The following is a 16,326-nucleotide window of genomic DNA, read 5'->3' as shown; positions in this document are numbered from 1 at the left end:
AGGTGTGATTGGGAAGAACGGCCCCCCTGATCTGAACCCGAGTGGTGTTTTGTTACTGGACTTCTGTGCTCGTCTCAGATTGTCCATAACAAACACCTTGTTCGGACATAAAGGCGTCCACATGTGCACTTGGCACCAGGACGCCTTAGGCCGCAGATCGATGATCGACTTTGTGGTTGTGTCATCGGATTTGCGGCCGCATGTTCTGGACACTCGGGTGAGGAGAGGGGCGGAGCTGTCAACTGATCACCACCTGGTGGTGAGTTGGCTCCGATGGTGGGGAAGGATACCGGACAGACCTGGCAGGCCCAAACGTGTTGTGAGGGTCTGCTGGGAACGCCTGGCAGAGTCCCCTGTCAGAAGGAGATTCAACTCACGCCTCTGGGAGAGCTTTGACCATGTCCCAGGGGAGGCGGGGGACATTGAGTCCGAGTGGACCATGTTCCATGCCTCCATTGTTGAGGCGGCTGACCGGTGCTGTGGCCACAAGGTGGTTGGTGCCTGTCGTGGCAGCAATGCCGCGGTGAGGGATGCCGTCAAGCTGAAGAAGGAGTCGTATCGGGCCTTACTGGCCTGTGGGACTCCTGAGGCAGCAGATGGGTACCGGTGTGCCAAGCGGAGTGCAGCTACGGCTGTTGCCCGGTAGTCAAAAAACTCCTCGGTGGCAAGGCCCCGGGGGTGGATGAGATCTGCCCGGAGTTCCTTAAGGCTCTGGATGTTGTAGGGCTGTCGTGGTTGACTCGACTCTGCAACATTGCGTGGACATCGGGGGCAGTGCCGCTGGATTGGCAGACCGGGGTGGTAGTCCCTCTTTTTAAGAAGGGGGACCGGAGGGTGTGTTCCAACTATAGGGGGATCACACTCCTCAGCCTCTCTGCTAAGGTCTATTCAGGGGTACTGGAGAGGAGGGTCCGCCGGATAGTCGAACCTCGGATTCAGGAGGAGCAATGTGGTTTTCGTCCTGGGCGTGGAACAGTGGACCAGCTCTACACCCTCACCAGGGTCTTCGAGGGTGCATGGGAGTTTGCCCAACCAGTCCACGTATGTTTTGTGGACTTGGAGAAGGCATTCGACCGTGTCCCTCGGGGGGTCCTGTGGGGGGTTCTCCGAGAGTATGGGGTGTCGGGCCCGCTGATACGGGCCGTCCGCTCCCTGTACGATCGGTGCCAGAGTTTGGTCCGAATTGCTGGCAGTAAGTCGAACTTGTTTCCGGTGAGGGTTGGTCTCCGCCAGGGCTGCCCTTTGTCACCGATTCTGTTCATAATTTTTATGGACAGAATTTCTAGGTGCAGTCATGGTGTTGAGGGGATCCGGTTTGGTGACCTCAGGATAAGCGGTAGAGAATGGATGGATGGACTTTAAGAGTTATAAATTATTTCTAAGCTCAACCATACAGATGCAATTAATTATTCATAATTGTATTTACGTTACTACTTTACCAATTGTAATATGACTGACAAAGACACGAAGCATCATTGAAAAGCAGTTTTATTAAACATTTTCCATGGGTTGGTTTATGATAAACAGGGTCATCATTGGCTCACGGCTCAGAGGTGACAAGTGGTGGTAATGAAGCAACTCCAAAGAAAAAACAACACTCCAAAATACAGTAATGCTTAATATTACAAACCAGCTTGTGAAGTGCTTTTTTGAAATCAATATTTTCTTTGTGATTATGCAATTCCAAGGGCTCACTAGGTCTGATGAGCGTGTCAGAGGTGAACACATAAATGTTGCTCATTGTTGGCTAATTCTGTGCAACTCCTAATGGCATTTGAAAACTTTGTTGCCATGACATTTTATAAAATATACCAATTTTTTTTTAAACTTGAAATCCACTTTCTATAGCTTATACAACCTAAACCATGGACAATGAAAAACAGTGGCTCGGGATGGATTGTCTTATCAGATCTATTAAAAAACATATAAAAAGCCATGATTTATAAATAGTAATATATACAAAAATCTTAGTAAATCTGGGAGAACATGAATTGTTCAACTTGTGTTTCAATCTGAGGTACATTTTTACTGGATATTCCCTCAAAGGTAAATTTAAAAAATGTATCACACCAAAGCAACAGACAGGATATTAGAAATGCAGGGGGGGTGCACAAAAAAACCTAAAAACAAATATGCAAGCAGAGTGTTGCAATAATTGTGTGTATTCTCCTCTGACAATTTTATGCTAAAAAATAGAAGTAAAAGAGAAAAAGGAAAGAAAGTTGTGATTCTTGTCAACTCTGGAGGGTTGTTTGAAAATGCACAAAAGCCCAAAAAAAAAAAAAGAGAGCCGAGAGGAAAAATTAGAGGCGGTAATAAAATAATGAACGGACGTTCAAAAAAGAGCAATGCATTAAAAAAGAGCCCTGGTGCATCATTGCAAACCACATTCCACAAGGAGTTTGAACTTCTTAAGAAGTAAAGTGGGTTTTTATTCAGAACTACGGATAAAAATGCAGCTGCACTCTTGGAGTTGGGTTTGGAATCTTCAGGTCTTTGGGTTCAGGTCTTGTCTGTAGTCTCTGTATCAGACCCCCCAGGGACCCTTGACGGATGGGCCCTTGGGGCTGTAGTCTACTTGATGGCTCACACAGTCTCCAGGATTACACCGCCCATCACGTCCCTTTGACCCAGGATGTCCTGGAGATCCTGGCAGCCCAGGAACACCCTGCTGACCAACAGGACCTGGAGGTCCCATCTTACCATAGCCGGGGACTCCTGGGACACCTGGGAGGAACAAAGAAACTGTCATTTCTGATACTTTTGAGGGTATTTCAAAACTGATGACTTCCACTGGTAGGTTACCTGGTGCACCTGGAGGTCCAATGTCTCCCATTTCTCCAATACCCTTATCTCCTTTATCTCCCTTTGGTCCCTGGGGTCCTACAGACACAAAACAAATTTGAGTTTATCATAAAAAAATATTTGTGACTTTACTTATTTTAAAGACCTGACTGAAATGTATCACCTGGCATTCCTTGGTTTCCAGGAAGGCCTTGTCTCCCAATATGTCCCGGCCGTCCAGGTGTACCAGGGAGCCCGGGAGAACCTGATGATCCGTCTTTTCCTGGAGGTCCGGGACGACCTGGAGACGCTACCATCTCCACTGGCGTCTGTACGCGAGACATGTAGTAGGCCATCCTCTCTGTGGATGGTGGACAAGCAGCCACAAATCAAGATGATTCCAGGGCAGAAATGAGGGAAACCAAACAATTTAAAACCATTTTTTACAACTAAATTTGCAAGGGAAGGCAGCGAAATCAGGGTTTTTCACAAAAAATACCAGTCTTTATTTTCAGATAACAGGATGTTCTCACCATCAAAAACTTTAATGACCTGCTGGCGGATGAAGTTCTTGATTTCATCATAATTCACCACAGCCTGTTTAAAAATAGAAAAATTGTCGGGCAAAATGCAAACATTAATCAACCTACGTAATTGGAAAATTCATTATTTACAGGAACAGATGGGCTGAGGAAGTGCCCGTGGCCACTACACTGTTTGTCATCCACTAATTTTACAACCTAGATGGATATTAATTTGTTCAGTGCCAATTTCATGTCGCTCACATCATTTCCTGGCGGTCCTGGAAGTCCCGGGGACCCTGGAATACCCTCTGCTCCAGGGCTTCCCCTCTCTCCTCGTGGTCCAGATGGGCCAATCATTGGTTGTGCATCTTTGGAGTGGTACCCTCCACCACCAGGGGGACCCGGTCGACCTCTCTCTCCAGGAGAGCCCTTCTGGCCTGATTCCCCAGGTTCACCCTGATAGACACATGCAGGGGGAATTAACAAAGCAAAAAAGGCAGATTCATGGAATATTGTGGTCCTTTGCCTCAAAAAGAACATTTGAAGTTATTTTTACAGTAAAGCTGTGCTAAAACATTGTCTAGAATTAGCATGCTATGCTACTTTGAACCTAGACTTTCCTGAGGGTAAAATTACTATTAATTTGCATTCACGTTTAAGTTTAAACTCCATCACTGTGTATGAATCTTCCATACTCCTCGGTTACAAACCCTGCAGGGATAGATTGTGTCTTTTATCGGTTGCTAATTTTTAGGGCCTAATTATAATCATAATCATGCAACATTCTAAAGCCTAAAAAGCCACAATGGCACTTAAGAGCCTTTTTGGCTGCATTTATATCTCTTTCTGCCAACAGAGTCCACCATTTCAATGGTTTGAGGAGACCATGCCCCATTAGCGACAGTGATTTATTAAGGACAAAGAAGCACATAATGGATGTCTTATGTTTACACGTCACAGACAGGCAGGCTGCGCTTGAAAAAAGAGAGGAGGGAAAAGAATTGAGGAGTCTGTTGTTGTCTTTATCCTCTGCTGTTTGCCGCTAAAACCTGACAATGCTATTCTGTCAGTGTGACAAATAGCCTCATCTAGTGTGCCCCTCATGCTTAATAGCATTATCCCAGTGGCTTGAAATAACTTTATCGCTATATCCACCTTCAACACCACAAGCCGCGTCTGAGAAGACGTCCAACAGGCAAGGAGAGGGTTAGCAAAAGGGCTAACCACGAGAGGTGTGCTGAGGGTAGGGGAATGTTCACGGATGGGTCGGAGAGGTACCGAATGGATAAATGTGCTTAGCGCAGGTGCTGAGAGGGCAGAAATGCAGAGAGCGCGGTTAGCACCGTAGCGGCGTATTGGACAGATAAGGAATTCAGGCTGTCTAGGGTTGTACTGGATGACTGATGCGCCGGTTGACGACGCACTAAATAATATACTGAATCATCCTGAGTCAACACTTACTTTTTGACCTGGCGAGCCCCGGTCCCCTGGGAGGCCTGCCACACCCTGTCAAAACACGGGAGGGGTAAATAAATGAAACCCTTCACATAAACAGAAGTGCTTCCCCTTTCCCATAATGCAACACTTACATCTTTCCCAGCTGCACCGTCACTGCCTGGTTCTCCCTAAATGTGAAGAATAGAAAAAAAAAAAAAAACATCAAGCTGCAATTATGTTTTGTTAAGCAGACACAGGCTGAGAGGTACTAACTATTGTTCCTGGGTGCCCTGGAGGTCCTGGGGCTCCTGACATGCCTGGAAGACCCCTCTCACCCGTCTGGCCCTTATCTCCTTTAATACCCTGAAGAGACAAGAGAGAAAATCAACATTTTGTTCCTTGTTTTCACAGAACAACGTTATTTAATAATGTCTTGTTATGCGCCTTCTCTCATTTACATACAGCAGTGAATAATGGATCATGTTAACATCTCCTTAATGGGAATTTGTTTGAAGTCTTGTACATATTGAGTTATGAGTTACTGTCATTACAGTGCACATCGCTCCCTTTATGCTCTCTGCTGTTGCCTCAACATGTGGTAAAGGTTTATCTTTAATATTGAAAGGATCCTCTTACCATTCCAGGTGGACCAGCAGGTCCCGGTGGTCCGGCCGGACCTGTAGAACCCTAATAAAGACAGTAAATGTGCAAGTTCATCAGGTGTAACCCAATAACATGCTTCACTTACTACAGTACAGATGACATACAATGTGGCCTGGCGATCCCGGTCGTCCGATAGATCCCGGGACTCCTGGGTCACCCTGAAAAGGTCACAATTTCACCTTAGATTTGTCCTTATACTTGTTGCCTTGGGGCTTTGTGCTTTCTGTAGGTCTGCTCTTCTATATCTAGTGATTTTTGCTATAACTTGGTGCAATACTCACATCGTGCCCTGTCCTGCCTTGTTTTCCAGGAGGACCAGAGGGGCCAACTTCACCCTGAAGGTACGTAAGAATTACTGGTTACAGCAATGGAGCCGCACAAGCTTTTTTTTTGTTAAATACTTCAAACTGTAAATACAAAGAGAGGCAGAGGGTGTGCAGGTAAAGTGTTGTTGCCTAACCTTCTGTCCAGGAAAGCCAGCATGGCCGGGTTTCCCTTTGAATCCCTGAGGGGCGACATGAAAGAGGATCAGGCTGATACACTGTCAACATTCACAAAGTCCAGGCTGCCAAACAACAGCCAGACAGGTCTTTGAAATCTTGAACAGCTGCTCTGAGGGAGGGCACAAACTCAACCACACGCAGGCACCAATACACTCCTATCTTTGTGAGGACTCTCATAATATATTCCCAAGTGTATGTTCTCAATATGTATGAACAAGAACACACACACACACACACACACACACACACACACACACACATCCTCGTACCTCTATCTTTGTGAGGATTTTTTACCCAACTCTTTACCCTAAACATTCACAACTCACTTCCTTAGCCTAACTCTAACCTAAACCCAATTCTAGTGTCAGACCCCTCAAACAGTCCTTTGGTCAATAGGGCCCAGCAAAATGGCCAAACTTCACAACCATGGCCTCACTTTACTAGCAGAATTAAGAGTGTGGTGCTTAGCATGTGGTTAATGTGAAGACACACACAGTTTTGTAACGCCACCACAAAGTTGTGATTTGGACGCGTACAGATAGCAACCCAGAGGACGATGGGCTTTTATGATGTTTCTCAAGCCACAAATGAAAACTTGCTTCGTATTAATATTTAACGGGTGCTAAGCAACGCAGTATCTATTTGAATGAAGGGATCTAAATTTCCAGGCACAGCACTGCATTGTAATTAGATGTTGATTGTTATTCACTTCACTTGGCAATGGTTTTAATGTGTTACACACATGTGCACGGACACACTCGCCCGCTTGCCAGCACACATACATGCACATCCTTGCCCTTCTATCTTTGTGGGGACTTGTGGGCATTTCCCCAGCCCCTAACCAACCCTATTCTAACCCCAAACTCGAAACCAAGTCTTGATCCTCAAACAGAACTTTGAAGGTGTTGTGAGGATCAGCCACAATGTCCTCACTTCCCAGACATGTCCTCACTTTGCCGGTAAATGTCTGTACTAGTATGCAGAAGCTACCAGAACACACATACACAAAGAAAGAGAGAACAGAGGGGGAATATTATTCTCTGGGTCACACTAATGGGAATGTGAAACATTTTCCAGCCACCATTAATGTGCATGTATCCATTGTAGTGAATGCTGAAATCATTTAAAATTGGTCAAGTCAAAACTGGGCAGCTGAAAGGCCTCGTGGGACACCGAATCACTTAGCAAAGCTGATAATTGCAGCGCCTTTTGAAACCAGCGTTTTCACTTTCTCACCTTTTGTTAAACTAAGCAGGAGCCAATTCAAGTCTTTTGATGGCTGCAGCTGAAAACGCCGGCCCAGAATTCCCTTGAAATGGGTGTGGAGGCGGAGTTGTTTTACAGCTGGTGGGAAATATCCAGCTACATATGCCAAACCCAATGACTAACCTGACAATAACAGAACATATAGGTTGCCCTGACCATACCTGTGGAGCCAAACGGAATTTCCACATCCGAAAATGAAACATCAAACATGGGCAGATGTGTAAAAGGTCCAGCTCTAATGTAGTGGGATTTACTGCTCATGACTTATTCATGCAGTTATTTTCTACACTGGATGGGTCGAGCATTAAATCGGGTCAGGCTCGTGTCAGAGGTGATACTCACTGGAATTCCACGGGGTCCGATCGGGCCTACTGGGCCCGGCTCTCCCTGGTAGCGAAACAATAGCGATTGTCAAAGGTCAAATATTTATCTCACGCTCAAGTAGTGAACATCAGCACTGATGCGGGGGCGCTTCTATCATGCGCCACGTACGACTCACCCGCAACCCCGGTTTCCCGTCCTTCCCATCCAAGCCCTCGATACCGGGCGGACCCTTTCATGGAGCAGAGATCACATCAGCTCATATATGTGTGGGAACAGGTCAAACATGGATAACATGAACAGGTCTGCTCGTACCATCAGTCCTGGTGACCCCGGTGAGCCCCGTGCTCCTGTTGGTCCCTGAGAGCCTTGAGCGCCGTCGTTGCCCTTTAAAAACAGCCAATTTCATTACGAAGGCACATGAAGTGATCACATTCACCCGGTAATCTGAATTGTACTCACTTTTTCACCTTTGAGGCCTGGAGGACCATCTCTTCCAGTCTTCCCTGAAACACCGGGCTGACCCTAAACCATGTGTGCAGACACATTGGTCACGCCATTAATACCACAGTATTAAGGATAATAAATTAATTACTTTATAGTAATTTACATACCAGTGGTCCTGGGAATCCTGGCGGTCCTGGAAAACCCTTGAAACAAGAGAAATATAATCATATTTCTTTTATATTTACTTCTGAAGATCAGATTATTGTCTTTTTTGGTATCAAGACAGGAACCTTCGATCACACCAAGGTGACATTATTTGTACTCACAAATACATTTAAAAACATTTACAGGGTGGGTGAGGCTGATTTCTATACCTTGAATGTTCTGGTCTCACAGCTCTGATGTACAATGCACGAAATGTACACCTAAGGTTTTACCTGATCCCCTTTGGCACCAGTGGGTCCTGCTGGTCCTGTGTCACCTTTAATACCCTGCCAAAACACAACTGTTCACACTTTTCCTGACTCACACGGTGAATGAGATCATTTGTTTTTCACATAACGAAACACTGACCGGTGGTCCAGGCTGTCCTGGGTACCCAGCACTTCCAGCAGCACCCTGCAGAATGGAGAGAAATGTTAGTCAGGGATGAACAGCTGCGCTCGTGCAGGGAAGGACTTACCGATTCTCCTTTCTGCCCACTGTTCCCTGGACTCCCACGTTCCCCCTTCAGACCCTGGCACACATACAGACAGCTGATTAGTGCACATATCAATGGAGAGGCCTGTCCATCTTTTAACCACGGCAGACTGCTCAGAGTCTCACATTTCCTTTTCTAATAAGGCTCTAAGAAGAACATACAGGCATTCCAGGTGGTCCCATGCTTCCTGGATACCCGCTGGTCCCTGAAGGGCCCTGAGGTAAAGATAAGAACAATCCATCAAACGGAAAATGCTTTGGTTCCCTTAAAGGACATAATTGTGAGGACTGTGATTGGCAGCCACTTACCTGCTCACCCTTCATCCCGGGGAGGCCAGGTGACCCTCGCTCACCCTGCTGGCCCTGAGGTGGATGGGAGTAAGGAACGATCGACACATGATGGAAAGGAGGTGATATGTATGTCAGAGAGAACGCTTCCCATGGCGGAAACGAGCCAAGGACAAGCTAAGTCGATATCACCCACCGGCTTGTAGCTGCTCCCTCTGGACCCACCTACAGTACATTTGATTTCTGTCCTTGGGCCTCTACTCCTGTTTCAGGTGTTGCCTCTTAAAGGCTGAACCCATACAAACACAAAAAGAGCGATCCTTCCGATGCGCAGCGACTCCACAGCCTTCAATTTAACGTCTCTGAATCGAGAGCTGAACTGTGTTTTGAGACAAATATTAATATGCATGTGTGAATGTGGTGCGTTGCCTAGCAACTGCGACTGTAAGCACTATTAGACTGTAAGACAAATGGGTGCAGGAGAGAGGAGAAGTTTGGTACGTGGGAAATCGCCAATCTAAGGCTGGGCACAGGGAAAAGTAGCCGCTGAGAGAGATATCTAGCCATCAACCTGTTCCATCGTGTAATTTTGGCCCTCCTGGATGTAAATGAAAAACAAATAAGTTGCTAAGAATCAATAAAATAAATGCTAAGAATCACTGTGAGGTAAATTCGGAGGAAACACTCATCCTTAGAATAATTAGGGAAGGCTCTAATTTGGAAAAAAAACAATCACTAATTGGTCATACTGAGGAGAAGCTAATTAGCCGCTGATCATCTTTCCCACAAATGAATGCGGCTAATTTATTCTGCAGCACGAGTCTGTCCCTCACAGCCGGCGTGAACCTAAACATGGGAGCGTTGCCCGGCAGCAACTGTGACACCTGCCACAGAGCGCTGCCACGCTGCAAATGGATTCATTCATTCATTTAGCATCTCTATTCTCCTGAAACAATAAATCGGCGCTGGAAGAGGAGTAGGGCAGGTGTGTCAGCGGAGCGGCCCTCTCTCCATCACTCAGACAGACGTGTGCGTGTGTGTGTGCGTGTGTGTGTGGGGGGAGGGGGGGTTAATTGAACAACAGAAGAAAGATGGCGAAATTATTTTACTCATTTCAAATAACTTTTAACTTCAGATCCAGAGAGGGAGGAACTGTATAATAAGCAATGGTAAATTAAAATTAGTATTAAATAGGATTAAATATGGAATTAAATAGGAATTATTAAATAGGAAATCAGCCATGAAAATGTGCATAATTGTGATATATTTTATATGATCTTGCTCAAATTGTGTCTACTTTCTCAAATTAATGACTAAATGAGCTGCATTTACTTTCCTATTGTGTTTGACGTCTCTGTTTTTTAACACTTATATTCGCTTTTTTCTGAAGGCAGTTAAAAGAGGAGTAGAAAGAAGTACAAGAAGGAAACTTACAGGTGTGCCAGGGGGGCCTTGAGGACCTGGAAAACCTGGAGGTCCCTGTGGACAGAAAGACAGTGAAGGAAACAGTTCAGAACTCATGAATGAATTTAGCCTTTTCCTGACCATTAAAACGACACTGCAGACAGTGTATGTGTGTGTGTGCGTGTGTGTGGCACAGCACACCCTGCTGGCAACACTGGGGCCAGCAGGGTGTGCTGTGAGATAATGGAAGGTGTCGATCACGAGGTCCTCACAAGTCAGTTCAAATCATGTTTTGATGCGAAAGCCCAACAGTTGTGTCCTAAAAATAATGGTCATAAATGCTCCTTCTCTGGTTAGAACACAGTCTGCTGCTTCCAAACATTTTTGTTTGGCACTGAGGAGGCATCGCTGTCTGCTAATGCTAAAACAGGCTAAAGCCTTTTAAGTGCGAACGCCTCAGAAAAAAAAAAAAAAGTTTGCACTTTCAAAAAAAAAAAAAAAAAACTGGAAGAAAAAGTGAATACTGAAGGATTTTTAAGAAACTTTTTAAAGGTTCAAAACAAAGACTCACGATATTTCCTGGTATTCCAGCATGGCCTCTCTCCCCGGGCGTACCCTGCAGTCAAAGTAAGAAATGAAAAGGTCGGCCTGCTATCTCAAATTTACGACTTCTATTCATCTTCTCCTGATTTCTCCTTTAACAGGGTCACAAACCCTCCTCGCTGTGAGGCGACAGTGCTAACCGCCGCTCCGGCCTTCCATTTACATACCGGTTCCCCTTGCTGTCCAGGAGCTCCATGCGATCCGGGCACTCCAGGTGATCCTGTGCAGGTTTGACAGTCCTGCAGAGGCAAAAAGAGAAGCACCAGGAAGTGTGATTCACGCACGGGAATAGCCAATAACTTTAACGCTGACGTGAACTGACCGCTGGCTGTGTTGCCTGCAGTTTCTCCAAACACTGGAAGACAGAAAGGAGAAAGGCGTCAAGATTCACCGTTGCTACGGTGCCACGTCAGAGCGACAGCTCCTCCGGTCAAGCCATGCAAACATGAAGACCATGCAAAATAAGAGGGTGCCATTTTGCATTCGTCGAAGCACAGTGGCGGCGCCATAAGTCAAGCATCATATGATTCTGGTTGGGAAGAATCATAAAGGGATGCTGAAAAGGTTTCTCCCGGTCCCTGAAGGTCTCACCATATCACAGCTGTCCAGGGGGGTTACCCCGGGCTTGCCCGTGTCTCCACTCTCTCCCTTGGCACCAGCCATGCCTGGCACCCCCGGCAACCCATGGGAACAGCCCTCACCACAGCCCCCCTGAAGAAACACGCAACAGGTTTCATGCCCGAGGAATTGACATGGCAAAAACAAAGGGAGGGAAGTCAGTGGGTTAAATGTAAGCCCACCTCCCCGAAATTGCATTTGTGGCTCTGAACTTACATCACCATCCCCTTCAGCAGAGTCTTGGAGTAGCTGCTGGAGTCCACTGGGGTTCTGCAGGAAGGGGCAGGGGGTTACATGGGATATTTTATGTCTCTCCTTCCAGAACCAAACCAATATTAGGCTGGCATGACGCGTGGTTTTATACGAGTTAATAGACGGGCTTTAAGGTCAGTATATGATTTTATGACACAGAAACAACCTCAAAACCAGCTGAAAACCAGAGGATGCTTCAACTGTATTCACATTTTAGTGTCACGTAGAAATAATTCGATTCTTCGGCTCATTGCTGAACATTGCATATCTTCAGTTAGCTTTGGCGCTTTTTTTACTGATTTATTTGCATATGCGTCCGTTGATTAGCATCAGTGTTTACGTGAAAAAAGGAGTCTATCACCGAAATTTGAAAAAAAGAAATGAAAAACTACATCAAATCACCAGAAACGCGCCACATTCATTCCAATTCAAAGAGCAGAATGCACCAGTTAAAAAGAAAAAAAATAAAGGTAAATGCCACACAAGTCCCTGGCCGACCAGCCTAATGACACTTCCTGCTGGTGGTCCGTTTCCCTGTCGACGCAGCGGGCGCGACCCTTTCTGACATCACGGCCCATCGATGGCACCTGGCCTGGCTTCAAAGTCATTACGGGCCAATTTGAGAGCGTTCAAACTGGAGCCATTAGCCAGAAAAGTTCTTTTGCGAAGCACGCTATTGGCTGCTATTGACCTTGCTTTGAAGAAGGGTGAATATAATTACACTTCAGCGCGCCGTGTTCATCACTGCCACCACTGAACTTTTCGGAACCAGATTTCAACACTGACAGTCTCCATCCATCCATTTATCGTTATACTTAAACACTTGTGATTTCCCTCCGATACTCTAACATCACAGTTCATCTCCTTATTAAAATAAGTTAGTCAGGAGACGGAGGCTTTCTGAGGCTAAAGCTAAAACCCAGATTATACACGTTATTTTTTGTTCCTGCATAATTTTTCATCAGGCTTCCCAGCAGAAAATGCAAGAATATGCAGGATACACGCCCGCATCCAGTCATCTCTATACAGAACCCCCCCATGACACAGGTAGCTTTTTTTATGGGTTCTGAGTGTCACATTTTCTTGTGACGAGAATTTTATGAAGGTTAAAACACTTTCACAAACAATTCCTTCCTCTCCTCCTCTTTGCTCTATTTTTACTTACGATCGGTGCAGGAGTTCCCGGTAAACCGTCGTTTCCAGGGATACCCTGTAAGAAGGAACTGATGTTGAACTGGTTTGTTGCTAGCAGAGGGCTAACAACTCCCACATCCAATAGGGGCTCCAGGTGATTGGCTCTACCTTCCGCCATGAAAGCTCCAATTTTTTTCTCGTGCTGAGCAACAGTCCTCAGTCTAAAACGTGACCTCTTCCATCATCACCTCCGTCCGTCAAAGCTATTTGAAGGGTGATGTTGGAAATTCAGAATCGGGTCCTACAAATTACTGTTACTTTGCATGAAAACCCCAAAGCTTGCTGAGGTAACCCATGCATGGGTGACGGCTCATAGCACCAGCTGAGTTAGCCCCCCTTCAGTACAACTCTACATGCATTTCCTGAACTTTATGCACCATAAAGTTGCAGAGATCCAAAGCACTTCCTAAGCGAAGCTCCCCCAGACACCCAAGCCAACGTGGCGCTTCAGTCCAGGCTGATGGAACAGGTGCGACTCTCTCTTACCTGAGGTCCCTGGGTTCCGGTGATTCCACGAGGCCCAGGCGGGCCAGGTGGGCCAGGAGGTCCTGGTGGGCCCTGCAGCACACAAGCACAAGGTCACTGAAGGCATGACACATTTTTAAACACAGCTTGAGAACTTCCCAGAGGAGTATTAACTCAGCGCGGCTGGCTGACGCATCAGACCTGAGGGCCGGGCTGCCACGTGTTTACAGGAGTTCCCGGAGCTCCCTGGAATGCAAGAGCAGTTTACTTCAGAGCAGAACCAGAACTTAAACACAGAGATGCATTAGGAATCCATTTAGCTTAGCCCATTTTTTCCACAGCAGTAAAGCCGCGTGTACTCACAGGTCCGCCTACGCCCGTGTGCACCGGCAATATGCAGTTGCACTCTCCAGGTTCCCCCTAAAAGGTGCAACAATCACTGTATAAGTGGCTTAAGTCAAAATCTTTACCGAGTTTCTGGTTGCAAAGCTGAGTCATCGTTCGGAGTCAGAACACTTTGAGGTTTAAACACTTTTGTACGCCGGCTCTCAGAACTCCGGGGGACGCGCATGCTCTTCATGCTACCTCTGCATCGGCTTGTGAAGTTTTAACGGTGACAAGGATCCCCCCCCAAAGCCATAATGCAGCACACCACAGTATAGGAATGGAATGCAAAGGAAGAATGTGTCGCGGCGCTCCGAACATCTGTAGGAGCGCCGGCCTGGGTGACGCATCACCCATTACACACCTGCTCTCGCTCCTCAGCTCAGGGCTTTACAATATTTATGAGCCCTCAAAGACAGTGGAAGAATATGCCGAATGACTTTTTCCTTTTAAAGCTGTAAGCTCCTGGCCCTTCTTCTTTTTCTTCTCTCCTTCCCTGTCAGGGAAAGTTTGAAGCGGGGACTCGGATGAAAACAGTAATTAATAGTCCCTCACCCTCTTTTCTCTCAGAGCCTCAGAAACTCCTTCAGTCTGGCAGCGGCGCCACACTCGTCACCTCTGATGTTTCTCTCTGCCTGCCTGCCGGCAGGTGTGTGTGTGTGTGTGTGCGCTTGTGTGTGTGTGAGCGGGAGGGTGGGTGGCTTTGAGGGTTGTGGGACTCAAAACAATCTCTTGCGATTACCATCTGTTCCTCCCCCTTATATCCCAACCCCCTCCGGATCCCTTCAACCAAACAAAACGGTAGACTTACCTTGTCCCCTTTAGCTCCATCAAACCCCTGCAAGTGAAGCAGACAATGCAAATGCACACGCACACACACACACACACACACACACACACACACGAAGAGAAAACAGTTAGTCTGGCTTTGTTGTTCGTGGATAAAGCAGATGGGGGGGTGAGGGATCGGGGGACAGAGGATGAGATGGGAGCAGACGTAGCCTCCGTTTTAGATCGTGGCGGAAAAACTCCCTTACAAACGGCGCCTAAATCAAGGGCGAATCCCAGAGCTGCTCAAAAGAAAGTTCCAACTGTGGTCTGAAGGCAGCACCTGGGCTAACATGTGTTCCAGTTGTAGCTTTATTAATACTTGCAAATGCGGGATGCTGATACTAAAAAAATAAAAGGAGGGGGGGGACTCACGGGTCTACCGTCAGCTCCTGGCAAGCCTTGAGAGCCCGGGGCTCCGTCTCTGCCCTGCAGAGGAGAACACAAATATTCAACAGCATTTGACGAGGAAGCAACGCGACACTCCGCCTGCACAGCGGTATTTACAACTTACTGCGGGGCCTGTTTCTCCGTTGCCTACGGGCCCCCGTGGTCCTGCGGGCCCAACGTCGCCTCTGGAGCCCTACAGTCGGGAAGACCTCGACGTGAGGTATATTTAACTTCGACAAAAACATTGTGCCTCTGTTCCACGCTACCTTCTCTCCTGCAGGCCCAGCAGGTCCGGTTAGTCCCCTGGCACCTGAGGGCCCCTGCAACAAGCACAGAGATGCTAACAAACGCTCCATGATTGTGTTGAAATATGCATCTTTTGAAACGTCACTTGAACTTACAACAAGTCCCGGTAGGCCTCTGGGTCCCTCTTCACCCTGCAAGACAACAGAAAGCAAAAGGACCCAGGGGCAGGGGTGATGTCATGCATGAGCGAGTCTGTCTGAGGCAATTTGGGTTTTTTTTGGTTGGATTCCAGCATCAACACGAGCGAATTAGCGCAGGCATGTTTATTCTTATTCCTTTATTTGGCTTTAAACTCATCAAGTTTAAGCTCTTTGATAGAAAGCTGCTATAAATCTCCACTTTTTTGTGATCTTTGCTGGTGAAGGTGCATCATTGTTCCTTTGTCATCTTTGATGTCTGACTTTCCTCTTGTTTGCTTAAAACTCCTGAACTTTTCTCTGCGCTTCACTTCCTGCCAAAGCCAACAAAGAACATTCCACAGACACAAGGACGGCTCAAGCTCTGTCTTAAACTTAAACTGTGCCGTAGGTAACTATGGCGATGGTCCTCTACACTGTGGACGTTATCACAAATGAAACCTTAATCATTTTTTGGTTCTAAATCTAAAAGAAATGCTGCTGTTTGAGCCAGTTTTCGAGCAGGTTTCTCCTCTGGTGCTTCCAATAAAAGCCCTGAATATGGATGTTAAATATCCGTGTTGATTGATCAGCCTTACTTGGGGTCCAGGAAGGCCAAATCCTGCAACCCCAGCTTCCCCCTACAGGGAGCAGACAGTAAGGGTGAAACCATAGAAGTGACATCATTTAAAACCATCTGAAATGACACACGAAAGTTCTTACCTTGCTCCCTTTGGGGCCTTGTGGACCTTGCGGCCCCGGGAGACCAGCTTTGCCCTGAGAAGACACAAGCCGATCATCAGGCGTTTTCATAAGATGCAGAAGCAAATCAAT

At 46.7% G+C, this 16,326-nt stretch overlaps 1 protein-coding gene across 2 annotated transcripts in view; it reads right to left on the bottom strand.

The window, feature by feature from the left end:
* Nucleotides 1-1,471: 1,471 nt before the first annotated feature.
* The window catches only part of col16a1 (collagen, type XVI, alpha 1), a 42,864-nt gene continuing 28,009 nt past the window's right edge, over nucleotides 1,472-16,326 (bottom strand). Inside the window, exons 32-70 of one of the 2 annotated variants that reach the window (XM_011609065.2) lie at nucleotides 16,216-16,269; nucleotides 16,092-16,133; nucleotides 15,472-15,507; nucleotides 15,337-15,390; nucleotides 15,195-15,263; nucleotides 15,056-15,109; nucleotides 14,664-14,690; nucleotides 13,832-13,888; nucleotides 13,670-13,714; nucleotides 13,490-13,561; nucleotides 12,975-13,019; nucleotides 11,774-11,827; nucleotides 11,531-11,650; nucleotides 11,262-11,294; nucleotides 11,107-11,178; nucleotides 10,908-10,952; nucleotides 10,367-10,411; nucleotides 8,954-9,007; nucleotides 8,807-8,860; nucleotides 8,628-8,681; nucleotides 8,519-8,563; nucleotides 8,383-8,436; nucleotides 8,113-8,148; nucleotides 7,961-8,023; nucleotides 7,814-7,885; nucleotides 7,677-7,730; nucleotides 7,520-7,564; nucleotides 5,869-5,913; nucleotides 5,690-5,743; nucleotides 5,513-5,566; nucleotides 5,382-5,432; nucleotides 5,019-5,108; nucleotides 4,898-4,933; nucleotides 4,770-4,814; nucleotides 3,570-3,764; nucleotides 3,318-3,381; nucleotides 2,969-3,145; nucleotides 2,806-2,883; nucleotides 1,472-2,727 (exon numbers count right to left, since the gene is read on the bottom strand). In XM_011609065.2, the coding sequence (XP_011607367.2) occupies nucleotides 2,528-2,727; nucleotides 2,806-2,883; nucleotides 2,969-3,145; nucleotides 3,318-3,381; nucleotides 3,570-3,764; nucleotides 4,770-4,814; nucleotides 4,898-4,933; nucleotides 5,019-5,108; nucleotides 5,382-5,432; nucleotides 5,513-5,566; nucleotides 5,690-5,743; nucleotides 5,869-5,913; nucleotides 7,520-7,564; nucleotides 7,677-7,730; nucleotides 7,814-7,885; nucleotides 7,961-8,023; nucleotides 8,113-8,148; nucleotides 8,383-8,436; nucleotides 8,519-8,563; nucleotides 8,628-8,681; nucleotides 8,807-8,860; nucleotides 8,954-9,007; nucleotides 10,367-10,411; nucleotides 10,908-10,952; nucleotides 11,107-11,178; nucleotides 11,262-11,294; nucleotides 11,531-11,650; nucleotides 11,774-11,827; nucleotides 12,975-13,019; nucleotides 13,490-13,561; nucleotides 13,670-13,714; nucleotides 13,832-13,888; nucleotides 14,664-14,690; nucleotides 15,056-15,109; nucleotides 15,195-15,263; nucleotides 15,337-15,390; nucleotides 15,472-15,507; nucleotides 16,092-16,133; nucleotides 16,216-16,269 (2,544 nt within the window). In that variant the 3' untranslated portion in view covers nucleotides 1,472-2,527. The remainder of the gene's footprint in view (nucleotides 2,728-2,805; nucleotides 2,884-2,968; nucleotides 3,146-3,317; nucleotides 3,382-3,569; nucleotides 3,765-4,769; nucleotides 4,815-4,897; nucleotides 4,934-5,018; nucleotides 5,109-5,381; nucleotides 5,433-5,512; nucleotides 5,567-5,689; nucleotides 5,744-5,868; nucleotides 5,914-7,519; nucleotides 7,565-7,676; nucleotides 7,731-7,813; nucleotides 7,886-7,960; nucleotides 8,024-8,112; nucleotides 8,149-8,382; nucleotides 8,437-8,518; nucleotides 8,564-8,627; nucleotides 8,682-8,806; nucleotides 8,861-8,953; nucleotides 9,008-10,366; nucleotides 10,412-10,907; nucleotides 10,953-11,106; nucleotides 11,179-11,261; nucleotides 11,295-11,530; nucleotides 11,651-11,773; nucleotides 11,828-12,974; nucleotides 13,020-13,489; nucleotides 13,562-13,669; nucleotides 13,715-13,831; nucleotides 13,889-14,663; nucleotides 14,691-15,055; nucleotides 15,110-15,194; nucleotides 15,264-15,336; nucleotides 15,391-15,471; nucleotides 15,508-16,091; nucleotides 16,134-16,215; nucleotides 16,270-16,326) is intronic. The other variant, XM_011609066.2, reaches the window with a different exon arrangement.

Source organism: Takifugu rubripes, chromosome 12 (genome assembly GCF_901000725.2).
Source record: "Takifugu rubripes chromosome 12, fTakRub1.2, whole genome shotgun sequence".
Taxonomy (NCBI): domain Eukaryota; kingdom Metazoa; phylum Chordata; class Actinopteri; order Tetraodontiformes; family Tetraodontidae; genus Takifugu; species Takifugu rubripes.
The sequence above is the reverse complement of the archived record's forward strand: the minus strand, read 5'-3'. Positions and strand labels throughout refer to the sequence as shown.